The sequence below is a fragment of the Falco peregrinus genome, chromosome Z, assembly GCF_023634155.1.
Source record: "Falco peregrinus isolate bFalPer1 chromosome Z, bFalPer1.pri, whole genome shotgun sequence".
Taxonomy (NCBI): Eukaryota; Metazoa; Chordata; class Aves; order Falconiformes; family Falconidae; genus Falco; species Falco peregrinus.
The window spans coordinates 63299041-63311070 of record NC_073739.1 but is presented as its reverse complement, the minus strand read 5'-3'; the positions used below and the strand labels follow the sequence as shown (position 1 = coordinate 63311070).

Below are 12030 nucleotides of genomic sequence, written 5' to 3'. Positions count from 1 at the left end.
ACAAATGAAAATGTCTGTGTAGAATGAAAGGATTTTTTTTTTCTTCTTGAAAGATGTGAGCATATGACTAACATTCAGGATTTAGGGGAAAATACAATGATAAAATTTTGAAATAAAGCAGATTATTTTAAGGATATTATTTTCTTTGTATTTTCAGGTTTGTCAGTCCAAGCAGTATAGGGCTTTCAGCGTTTCTCTGGTAGAGAGGTTATTTATGAAAACTCAAAGGTTATGGCAGTAATCTGTAAAACAGTATAGAAGTCCCCAGGAAAAAGGACTGATATCCATGGAAAGTGTTATTATAGAATACATAACAAGCTACAATGATAGTGCTGCAATTAATGATCTCAGTTTTTCTAACCAGCTTTGTACAAACTCTTTAATTTCTAACAGTTGGTAGGATAGGACGACTAGACTTCCAAAATGAGATCTCTTACTTAGCAGAATACTACCTAGGCATCAGAAGCCCAGATCCATTGCAGTGTTGTTACTTGGAGGAGCTGTGTTATCTGAGATGTTACAAGAGTGTAAACAGTGAAAAAATGTAAAAAAAAAAAAAAAAAAGTGTTGCTAGTTAGATATGTATTTCACTTATTTTATAGAAACTTCGTTGAAAGACCTTGACGTAATAACAATTCCTAGTAAAGATGTTGTGATGGTACATGAACCAAAACAAAAGGTGGATTTAACAAGGTACCTAGAAAACCAAACTTTTCGTTTTGACTATGCCTTTGATGACACAGCTTCTAATGAAATGGTTTACAGGTATGTGTATATGCTTTTTTTGGTGAATCTTTTTTCTCCTGTATCTCCAATAACTGTGGGCTTACTTTGGTCATTGTCTTTACTCCTGTTCTCTGTTACCAGATATGTGTATTGCTATCTCCATTCTTTGCCTGTTCACTTTTGGTTTAACTCTTTTATCATGAACTCTTCACCTGCAGTGTCATTTTCACCTCCATTGACCTCAGTCCTGCTCTGTCTGCCACCAAGCCCTGCTGGTTTCCAGGCTCTTTTGTGTATTGCCTGCCTCCTCAGCTACAGAATATTTGAACAGCTTCATGGCTCTCCATTTGCCTCAGGGTTATTGTCTTACTATGTGTGTGCAGCACCTGAGGAACCTGAGTCATGGCTTTTGGTCTTCAGGAAACTTGAAGAAATGGACAGCCCAGGCTCCAAAGAGCTTGCAGTTTGTATACAAGATAATTAAGAGATAGACACAAATCAGGACAGCATAGGGAAAGAGTACAAGGAAGGCAAGACAGGTTATATTGGTGTATTGCTGAGGTACTTGAGCTAACTGGGATACCGAAAGAAGTGTGGCTGATGTAACATGGAGGTGTATGGAGCTAGGTTATCTTGCTCAAAATGCTAAATCTGATTTAAAAAACAAAGGCAACAGACACATCTGTTTCCAGCCTCAATGTATTTGGATCCCTGTTTTCTCCTTTATGCTTCCTGTCACTTCCACAGCTGGCACAGAATAATAACCATAGTGCCTTTAAAAATGTGTTCAGAAGTAGCTGTTTACCTTGTACAAGTCACTCAGTGGAGTAGACCACAGTAGCAGGCAAGGTTAGACACGGCTACAGCTTGTAATATTGGTATGTTTAAATACTTTGGAACTTTTTGCAAGGAATGTTGATATTCAACGTTAATTTGATGAAGATCATTTTCTTTATGCTTGGAACGTGCTTCTCGTAGCCTTAATGAGTAGTGACAGAAATATCTTAATTCTTGTCTTAAATACAGCAACTAGGAGGTGAAAGTTAGGATCATGTCCTGATGTTGGATGCTAACATCCTGTTGGTGGATAACAGAAAATTCATGGTAAAAATTATTGAAAGCCCTTGAAAATTAAAACTTCTGTCTTAATGCTTGATACAATTAGCAGGAGAAGGGTAGCAAAATGAAAATCTGTATAGTTGTTTACACCAACAAAAGAAGACTTACAAACAGCAAAGCTGTGCCCTTGGAGATTTCTGTTTCAAATGGTTGTCTACTGATAACATATTTCCTTTCTCAACACTGAAGAGCTGCAGGGGAGCAAAGCAGCTGGTGATATGTGCCTCTTGCAAGTTTTCCCGCTCGACAATCAGTTCTAATCTTCCTCCTTCCTGTTATTTGTCTTTCTGAGCATAGTGTTTAAATATGAGGGTTGTTTTTGGCATACAGTGTTGCTGTATTTTTGTACTGAGTTTTCTCCAGACAATTTTTATTAGTTAATTAATAAATTCATGGCAAAAATGGAAAATACTGAAAAATGATTGTATTCATACTGAAAAAGTAAATCTCTGGTCTGTGTAGCAGTACAGGCTTTCTCCTTCTCCCTTATATGGCACAATAATGATTATTACTTGAAGGGCAATCTGCTTCAAGGCCTTCTGCGGCAGCACAAGTAAGAGCAAGATAGTTATTGTCATCTGCTCTCACCAGAACTGTGGGATCACAGTGGAGAAAATGATAATGTGGCAAGTTACTCCAGTTTTCTCCAACATACTAAAATTGCTCACTTTGTACTGAAAAACATTCTTCAGTTTAAGGGAGAAAGTAACTTTTGTAATTGTTTTTTTTGGTTAAGTTGTAATTTTAAATATTTTTTAATCCATGAGCTGCAATGCTGGGTTGAAACTTTTTGTTAATATTAAAAAACACACTAGTTTGAATGCTAGTTCAAAAAAGCACTAGTTTGAACGGGTATGCCTTCTGCATTTTAAAGGAGGTCCAGAGTTTACATTTCTGAAGCATCAAGGTTGCAAACTTGTGGTAGTGGCCCCTTAAAGTAACTCAGTTTCTTAGGTACTGTTTTTTGCATTTAAGGTTTACAGCTCTACCATTAGTGGAGACGGTATTTGAAGGGGGAATGGCCACCTGTTTTGCATATGGGCAAACAGGCAGTGGAAAGACCCATGTAAGTATTTCTTACACGTGTCAGCAATACACTTTTTATATATAATGGTTGTGGTTTAACCCCAGCTGGCAACTCAGTATCATGCAGTCACTTACTCATGCCCTGCACTCCCCCAACTCTCCCCCCAGCCCCCTGGCTGGGATGGGGAGGAGGATTGGAAAAAGGTAAAACTTACTTGTTGAGATAAGAACAGTTTTAATAATGAAATTTGTTAATAATAATTATTCCTGTCTTTTTTTTTAATTATAGTAAGAGAGGGGAATAAACCCCAGAGAAAACACGTGATGCACAATACAATGGCTCACCACCCACTCCTGCTGACTGATGCCCAGCCAGTCCCTAAGCAGTGATGGACAGATGCTGGCCAGCTCACCCCCAGTAATATACTGGCCATGATGTTCTATGATATGGAATATTCCTTCAGCTAGTTTGGGCCAGTTTTGAGCTGTGCTCCCTCCCAGCTCGTGCACCTGCTCATGGGCAGTGCATGGGAAACTTGAGAAGTCCTTGATTTAGAGTTCACAGTACTTATCAACAACTAAAACATCTGTGTGTTTATCAACTTTATTCTCATCCTAATTCCAAAACACAGTGCTGTACCAGCTATTAAGAAGAAAATTAACTCTATCCCAGCCAAAATCAAGTCAATGATATACTTAAGTTCTAATAAGTAAAAAATACTGAAGTTATAGTTCTGTGATTTTTGTAGCGTATTTTTGATCTGTTGTTGTTGCTTAAATCTAGACTATGGGTGGTGACTTTTCAGGAAGGAACCAAGATTGTTCTAAAGGAATATATGCACTCGCAGGTGAGACTCTATTGGTCTATTGGATTTTGCAATTAGTTGAGATCAAGAAATTTTCTGCTCTGTCATACAAACATAAAGGTCTACATATTTTGCATTACAGTGGAGCTTTGGTAAGATTAAAAGTAGTTCCTAGATGTGTCCTTACACAGTAAAATAAATGGATGATTAATCAAGTGTATAATTTTGAGGTTTTCTGCATCATCTGTTGTAGTGTGGCAGCTTAAACTTGGTTGACTGACCCTATGTGTTATACTTGAAAAGTATGAGAGATGCTGTTACATAGGCTGTTATGCGTTGAGGGGTCTTCACTAAATAAAAACACATAATGAGGTATCTTTTTATTCTGGAAATGTGTTCATAGCTCGAGATGTCTTTTTGATGCTGAAGAAACCAAGCTATAAGAAGTTAGAACTTGAAGTATATGCAACATTTTTTGAGATCTACAGTGGTAAGGTAAGTACCTGGTCTTTCTCTGAGGAAGGGGGGAATTTCTTTTTCACAAGTAAGATTTTGAGCTTGTCACTTAAAAGATGGTTTTCCTCTTTGTATTAAAATCTTTATTTCAAATAATTCTTTACAGTTCTCTTCCAATCATGTTTTTTCCATAGAATGCTTTGCATATTTTGATACAGGATTTGAAATACAAATGTCTTTTAAAACTCCCCTTTAACTGTTCTGTTCTGCCCCCCCCCCCCCCCCAAGGTTTTCGACTTGTTGAACAGGAAGACAAAATTAAGAGTGTTAGAAGATGGTAAACAGCAAGTCCAGGTGGTGGGATTACAGGAACGGGAAGTCAGAAGTGTTGAAGATGTTCTTAAGCTGATTGAAATGGGCAACAGCTGCAGGTATCTCCCATAGTTCATACCAGTTCTTCATTTGCATTAAGGAATCAGAAACAAGATTTTTTTCAGGTCTTTTCATAGTGATGGCTTTTTAAAATTCAGTGGGTTTTTTGGTGATGTTGTCTGCATGAAAGGAATCTGCCTAACTTTTAAATAAAGATATTTACAGTTCCTCTCTCTCATAGAGAGAAATAACTGATTTTTCTACAGGATGTGAACTACATGCATTATGTAAGCAGCTTACAGACTTAAATTCACATCATTTATAACCTGGAATACTGCCAGATTCTTCAGCTCTAAAAGGCCTTGATACGTAGTGACAGAGGTTAAGCGTAACTTTTTTTTTAAGAATCTAGCTTCACTGTTTTTAAAATTAGCCTTGTGCTTAGACTACTGCCTGTGCAAATAAAAATGCCATCAGCATTTTACATGTAAACTCTCTGATTCCTTGAAATCTTTGATTATTCTTGCTTTTAAAAGGGAGGTAAAATGTTACTAATCTTCCATTTCTGTTCGAAGAGATGGAAAAAGAGGTATAATTGTAGTGTGTACATCCATTTATTAAGGTTGCATCTCTAGTGTCCACAAGAACGTTAGACATGTGGTCAACAAATGTGGGAAAATACAGGACTCTGCCCTGAAAAAAACTAATGTTCTGAGGTTAGTATGTTTAATGTGTTTGGTCCTTTGCCTGTTCCTATGTCCTTCCCTTCTCTTCTGTTCAAAGGACATCTGGCCAGACATCTGCAAATGCACACTCTTCTCGAAGCCATGCAGTGTTTCAGATCATTCTCAGAAAGAAAGGAAAATTACATGGTAAATTCTCTCTGATTGATCTGGCTGGCAATGAAAGAGGAGCGGATACTTCAAGTGCAGATAGGCAGACACGACTGGAAGGTGCAGAAATTAACAAGAGCCTTTTAGCACTCAAGGTAATTGAACTGTTTCCATCACCTTTGAGTAGGTGGATACCTCTTACATATTACAGCAATGAGTGTTTTTGCAGACTTTGCTTGTCTACATTGTCTGCTGATGCGACAGGTAAAATAATGTATTGATTTTTCCTCTAAATGCCTGAAGAAACACTGCAGAAACATTGTGCTATCGACTTGCATGTAATTCAAAAAAAACCCAACCAAACACAACAAACCCTTCAACAAAAAGACCCCAATGGCTGAATTTGAAGATTTTTATTGATATATATCTAAAATGGGAGGACAGGTGACTGACTTGAGTATTCAAGGTTTGAAATACTAACTGGAAATATTCTTACTTAACTCAGTTGGTTTTTTTATATATATAAAAAAATATATTAAATTATTTACCACTGTTAATTAATTCAGTAAAGCAGCACAACAGCAACTTATCCAGAAAGAAATAACAAATAGATTGAAATAACCCCTGAAAGTTGGAATCCTTTTTTGACTGCTCTTCCTTGTAGCAGATTGTCTGATACGGTTACTTTACCCATTTTCATATATTAATCCAGGACGCATCAAGAGAACTGAGAAATACTATTTAAATATTCATATGCATTTTTTTGTTCTTTGTTTTATAATGCTTGAAAGAGGTTCAGTCTAAATAGGGAATGTAATTTTTTGATCCTAGCTGGGAAAACAACAGTTTTCAATGTCTCAGAACTTACGTCTGTTGTTGTTTGGTTTTGCATATGTTTACCCTCAGCACCACCACTGTGGTTTTGATAAAGAATCTGAACGCCCAAATCACTGTATTTACTTTTTTATCCCCAGTATAAACTTAGGGGAAGGCTTATATCTGACTAAGCAGATCTCACAAAACACCACAACATTGTAACCTATAGTGTGCCATTACAAAATTGTGTGGCACATGGAAGAATTGGAAGCTACAGTTCCAAAACTGTGGCCTGGTTTGATTTAGCACCAAAGTAAATAATGTGATTATGTTGATGTTATCACTGGTTTCCAAATATAATTGAATAAAGCTGCTTGATTTGGTTTGGCTTTTTTTCTTTCTTTTCAGTTTACTTGTTGATTTTGTACTGGCTAGTGCCTTCAGTGCAATACCCAGACAACATACCTAGTTAATTTTCATAATTACGGTAGAAGGTTCTGCTGCTGCTGTACTAGTGATTGTGGTCTAAATTATACAGGGAAGGGGAAATAAAAATTGGTGGAGGTCTTGCAGAGGTCTAAACAGCAGTACCAGAAGATACAATGATAGGCTAGTCTTTCATTTTTCTTCTATCCCAAAAAATATTAACACAGCTTTTCCCATTTGTATTCAAGATTGAATGTTAATGTCATGTTCAAATTAAATAAGTGCGCTCTGAGTGGTCTTTGGTGCTAATCCAAGATTTGCTGTTTCTATCTGGATATCACTCCTGTCTTAACCTGTTCAGATTTTTGTTACAGGAAGTTATTTCTGTAATGTCTCTACGTGGAAGTAGTGTTGTCATTTTGTTACCTGGTTGTCTGAGCTGTGATAAAAAGCAAAAGTAGTTAAAAACTCCATTAATATAGAAGCTGGAAGTGTCCTCCTATAATCCTTTTACTAATAAGGAGATAATCCAATTCAGATTTTTCAGGAGTAAGCAAAGTAAAACTTACTACGGTAAATTAAAATATCGTAATTAAACTTGCCGATTGTCGTATTAGTAATTCAACACACACTTGATACTTTTTCTAGTTTGTAATGTCACCTGTTGAAAATCTGTTGTCGCTTTTCCTGTCTAATCTGCTTTTCTCCTTATGTAAGTATAATAATGTACAAATCTTAAAAAATCAGAGTGCACTGCCTTGCTCACCTGTAAGTTTTTGAGTCCTTTTGAGCATTTGCATATGAAAAGCACATTCAGCAAGCTTCAGTCTCTTTGTCTGAGCTGTGTCCATTTTATGAAATTCATATTACTGCTGAGTTTTTTCAATATTCACTGTAGTTAAAGCCAACTTGCCCGTGTGTGTGTTATGTTCTCTGTGTCATGGCAGTTTTCTTCTGAGCCCATTTTTAGTTCTGGTCTATGCTGTTTCACAATTGCAATGCATTCTTGGATTATCATCCCACAGTTTCTACCCTGACTTCTAGAGGAAGCCGTTTCTAGGAAATTTCAAAAGGCCACAAGGGTATGGCTGCAGCCGGAGGATTAGCTGAACTACTGTAGAACTATTCCTGTAACACAACATCCATTCTGTCCCTTAGTGCTGCTAAAACCAAAGCTCTAATTTTAAAAGCTTTTGAATTATAGTTGTTTGAAGTTGTGTGTACAGACATATTAAAACTGTATGAAGGGAGCCATGCTTCTAAAGAGATGCCTGTACACAAAGTATTAATGCAAAGGCAGAAACTGGAATTAATAATGAAAATAATGATAACAAAAAAATTTAAATGTAAAGTTTGTTTGTGTAAGTAGTGTTTTATGAGTTGATGTTGGAGCTCTGAGTGGGCAGAAGTGATCTTTGGATTAGTGGAGTCCTGGTTTTGCACTGTTGTATTTAGTTGCTGCTTTAACTTCTATAGTTACTTTATAGATGTAAATATTATTAAATATTTCTCACTGGAACTCTCCAACCAATCGCAAATACTAGTTTAGTCTCATAGCCTTGTGAGCAGAAGAGGAAACTTTATCCTGTTTTTTTCACAGGAAGAATATTTTAAAGCAAGTGTCTTAACTGTCTTAATACTTCAGTGTCTTCCAATATTGAGTATATCAATAGAGAACTGTGCTTACTAGGTTTGTGAGCTGCGGATGCTTTCAGAAAGTTTGTTTTCTTCTGAGCTATAAATTAAGTCATTGGTAGAGGCAAAGTCAAAGCTACTGCTTTTAGTTGATAGTCCACACATGCCCCAGTCCCCACTGCTTCTGCTGGTGGAGGTTGTTGTTCATTCAGGTTTTTGCAGCTGATAACCAGAAGTAATTGTTAGTCTGGACATTGAACATCCGCACTGATTTTTTTGTTGTGGTGGTAGTGGTGGTTACAGTAGTTGTAAACAATTTGGATGTTTACATTTACATTACATTTACAAACAGATTAAAATTTTTAGATTCCGAACTCCTTTTTAAGTTCCTACCTCTTCTGAACTTAATGAGAGGTAAAAGCCTAACCTGTCTTGAATGCAAGCTTTAATGGTAAATTTTAATGATATTTTAGGGGACAGCAAAATAACTAAGGCTTGTGGCTTCTGATTTTGAATTGAATTTGTATTATATTTATTCATCCCATGTTAAAGAAAAATGCATAAACCTATTTGTTCTTTCAGGAGTGCATTAGAGCCTTAGGCCGAAATAAACCTCATACGCCCTTCAGAGCAAGTAAACTTACTCAGGTACTAAGAGATTCATTCATTGGGGAGAACTCACGTACCTGTATGGTAAGTTGATTTGGTTAACTGTTTGGTCTAATAATTACAAAGAGAAAAGATGCTGGGGATTTAGGCTTTTATGTTTAAAATTGGTCTCGTGCTACTGGCAATGTGTTGGACTTAAGTTTATCCACTAACACTATGTGGATCAAGACTTTCATTGGAGACTTTTCAGATAACATGCTCCCTTCTCACTTTTCCTTGGCCTTTTTTCTTATTTTCTATTTTCTTATTTTCTTTCTTACTGCTCTTTCTAGTTTCCTAGCTAGGCACCTAGCTAGAAAGACTTCTGCCTTAAGAGGTTTGGTTTTTTGTTTGTTTTTGATAATGTCTTAATTATATGAGAGTATTGTTTGACTCAGAATTTTGGAAAAGGTGGTGCAGACTGGAAGTATGGTGGTGAGTTAAGGTCTTAGTGACAAAGACTAAAGTTGGTATCAAAGACAACAGAATATGCTCTGGGTGTTGATGGGGAGATAATTTGGATAGATGGGATGAATGGTTGTATATTGTATAAATGTGCATTTGCATCAGACAGTAAAACAGAATTAATCAGATGGTGGAAAGGACAGATAAAACCACTGATGTCCAGTTGTTTTTATTTATGCATTCTTAACATTTCTCCTTAAAGAAATGCAAGCTCTTTGTAGTGGTCACCCATTGCTAGGCTTGTTTGTGTTGGTTACTTTTGGCAGACTCCTGATTAGTCTAGAAACCAGAGAAGCCTTCAGACCACATGAAAACCATTATGTTGGGGCAGCCTAGTCTTCCCATTAGCTGTTAGGTATGGTTCTAATTAAAAAATGGAGGTGAAATAGCTTTTAAAAAAATCTTTTTTCTCCTTAAGTCTTCTGATGAAAAGACAGGATTGTTTTCTTGCCCACTGAGACATACCTGATCTAGTTGAATATGTCCCTGTTCGCTGCAGCAGGGTTGTACTAGATGACATTTAAAGGTCCCTTCCAACTCAAACGATTCAATGATTCTATAACTTCATAAATCCTGTACAGGATCAGAAAGCTAAGTTGTGCATCTTCAGCTAGTGCATCCAGACAGCTTAAGAAGGTTTGGAAAGGTAGCCTGCTGGATGTTATTCTCTGTATGTAGAATCATTAACATTTGTGAATATTTCTTGATGTTCTCACCATCACCCTTACCCCTCCTTAAAGTGCTAACAAGCTGCCTTTGTTTTGGTGAAGCTTTTTTATTTAATTATTACTCTTCTGATAGTTGTAACATTTTTTACCATTCAGATGTGTAAGAATGCCATTGGGAATAATGCATGATATACGGATGTTCAATTTCTGATAAAGCTTGCATTCTTTTATATTTAATATGGTTCTAAATTAAGCAAAAATATCCCCTCTAAAAGTGAGTAGAAATATGCTTGAAATATTTCTTGTTTTCTTACATTTTCTTATTTTGTCTTAAAATTCTGAAGAATTAAGAAAACCCTTTCATGATGAAATGTTTCAAACTCATTCTTCTGTTACTCCTTCTAATACTGAGAAACTGTAGTTTCTCAGTATTAGACCACTTGTGACATTCTGATTTTAGTCTTTGTTTACATGTAATTTTTGTCAAGGATTTCATCAGCAAAATTTATTCTTAATTTATTTGGTAATTTCTACACTTCATTTTTATTTGACTTTTCATCATTAACGGGTTTCCTGTTGCAATTTTGAAAGTTAGACCTTTGAGGATGAAGCATTCCCTTCTGTATTTAAGGTTAAACATGATTTGGAAATATATCTTTTTTTAATTTCATAAAAATATTTGGAAAATAGCTTCATAATGTGAACAGTTATGACTAGGATCTGCTTCATTCTAAAGGAATCCAGAGGCATACAGTCAGCATAAAAAACTTGTTTTGGATGTTATTAGTCATTGCAGTTTTACTAAGTTCTTGTCCTTCAGTAGTTTCAAAAACTCTTTAGTTTTGAAAGAGTTTTGTTTTTGAAGAGTTCCACAATAGGATAATGTATCATCATCTGGAATTTGCAAGGTAGCTACATAGAATAGGCTCATTTTTCAACCAGTGCTGCATCTTTGTGTTGCATCCCTGACATGCTGAAGTACTAGACCCCTCAGCCTGCTGGGATGGGAGTGGGAACCTGCAGACTTCAGTGTCCCAAAAGGGCCATTGATCCCACTGTGATGGCTTATAAGCAATGCAGACACATTTGAAATCGGAATAATGGTAATTGTGAGTCTTAAAGATATTCCTGTCCATAAATAGTGCAGTTTTTCCCATCCTCACTTGGAATTGGGAGGGAGGAAGCAAGCAGCAGAGAGGTTGGGGTTCTCCTGTCCCTGCCTGGACTGGGCTTGTTGGAGGAGAACGATGTGTGATGTAGTGGACACTTCTGTTCAGCAGACTGAGTCTTGTGCATGGAGTCTTGTGTGCTGCATTGGGTATCCACACAGCTGATGGCACCTACAGTGGCACTTCCTTACAGCAGCTGTACTTGGAACGCTTCAAAACAGAGCGACTAGTCGCCTGGTGTTAATGGCAGGTGCTGTGTTGGGTATGCTCTGAAACTTGAACTGATGGAAGAGATGCATACTTTCACGTTAAATGAGTTTGGAAGGATTTTAAGAACTTGAGGGTTTTGTTAGCACCCAGAACACTTTATAAAGAGACTTGCAGTCAGATAATCTTTTTAAGGCTACACTTGTTGTTCTCGTTAGTAACCAATGTGTACCAGTATTAGAGGCTTAAACTTAAGTTTGTATGGTAGCAGGCTCTTCAGACTTTCTGACTGACTCCCTCCCACCAATTTTTCCTTTCTCTCCAGTAGAAAAAATGCCTCTCAGGATGACTACCTGTGCTTTTGTACAGTAATGTCAGCAGCAGGAGGAAAGAGGAGACCAGGATTATCTAGTCTTCATCAGTTTCAGTCTCCTGATGCTGTGCTGCCACAAAAAATATTAGTGTGTAGGATCATAGAAGTGTTTGTCCTGAGTAATGTCTGAAAGGAGCACAGTTGAAAAAATTGGACTACTGAGAGAAACTAGGACAAATTATGATGCCACTGCTTCTTGATCAGTTATTTTTGCTGAGTGCTGGAAGGAAGGTGAGATCTTCAGGGTATTTTATTTAAGTGGAAAAGGAAAGACCTATAGATTCC

General features: G+C 36.8%; 1 protein-coding gene across 3 annotated transcripts in view; it reads left to right on the top strand.

Annotated features, from left to right (window-relative positions):
• KIF2A (kinesin family member 2A) overlaps positions 1-12030 on the top strand; it is a 42485-nt gene that overhangs the window by 19055 nt on the left and 11400 nt on the right. For all 3 annotated transcript variants that reach the window (XM_055791509.1, XM_055791508.1, XM_055791510.1), the window contains 7 exons: positions 603-765; positions 2821-2911; positions 3656-3719; positions 4081-4172; positions 4422-4564; positions 5289-5493; positions 8798-8908. In XM_055791509.1, coding sequence (XP_055647484.1) covers positions 603-765; positions 2821-2911; positions 3656-3719; positions 4081-4172; positions 4422-4564; positions 5289-5493; positions 8798-8908 — 869 coding nt within the window. The remainder of the gene's footprint in view (positions 1-602; positions 766-2820; positions 2912-3655; positions 3720-4080; positions 4173-4421; positions 4565-5288; positions 5494-8797; positions 8909-12030) is intronic.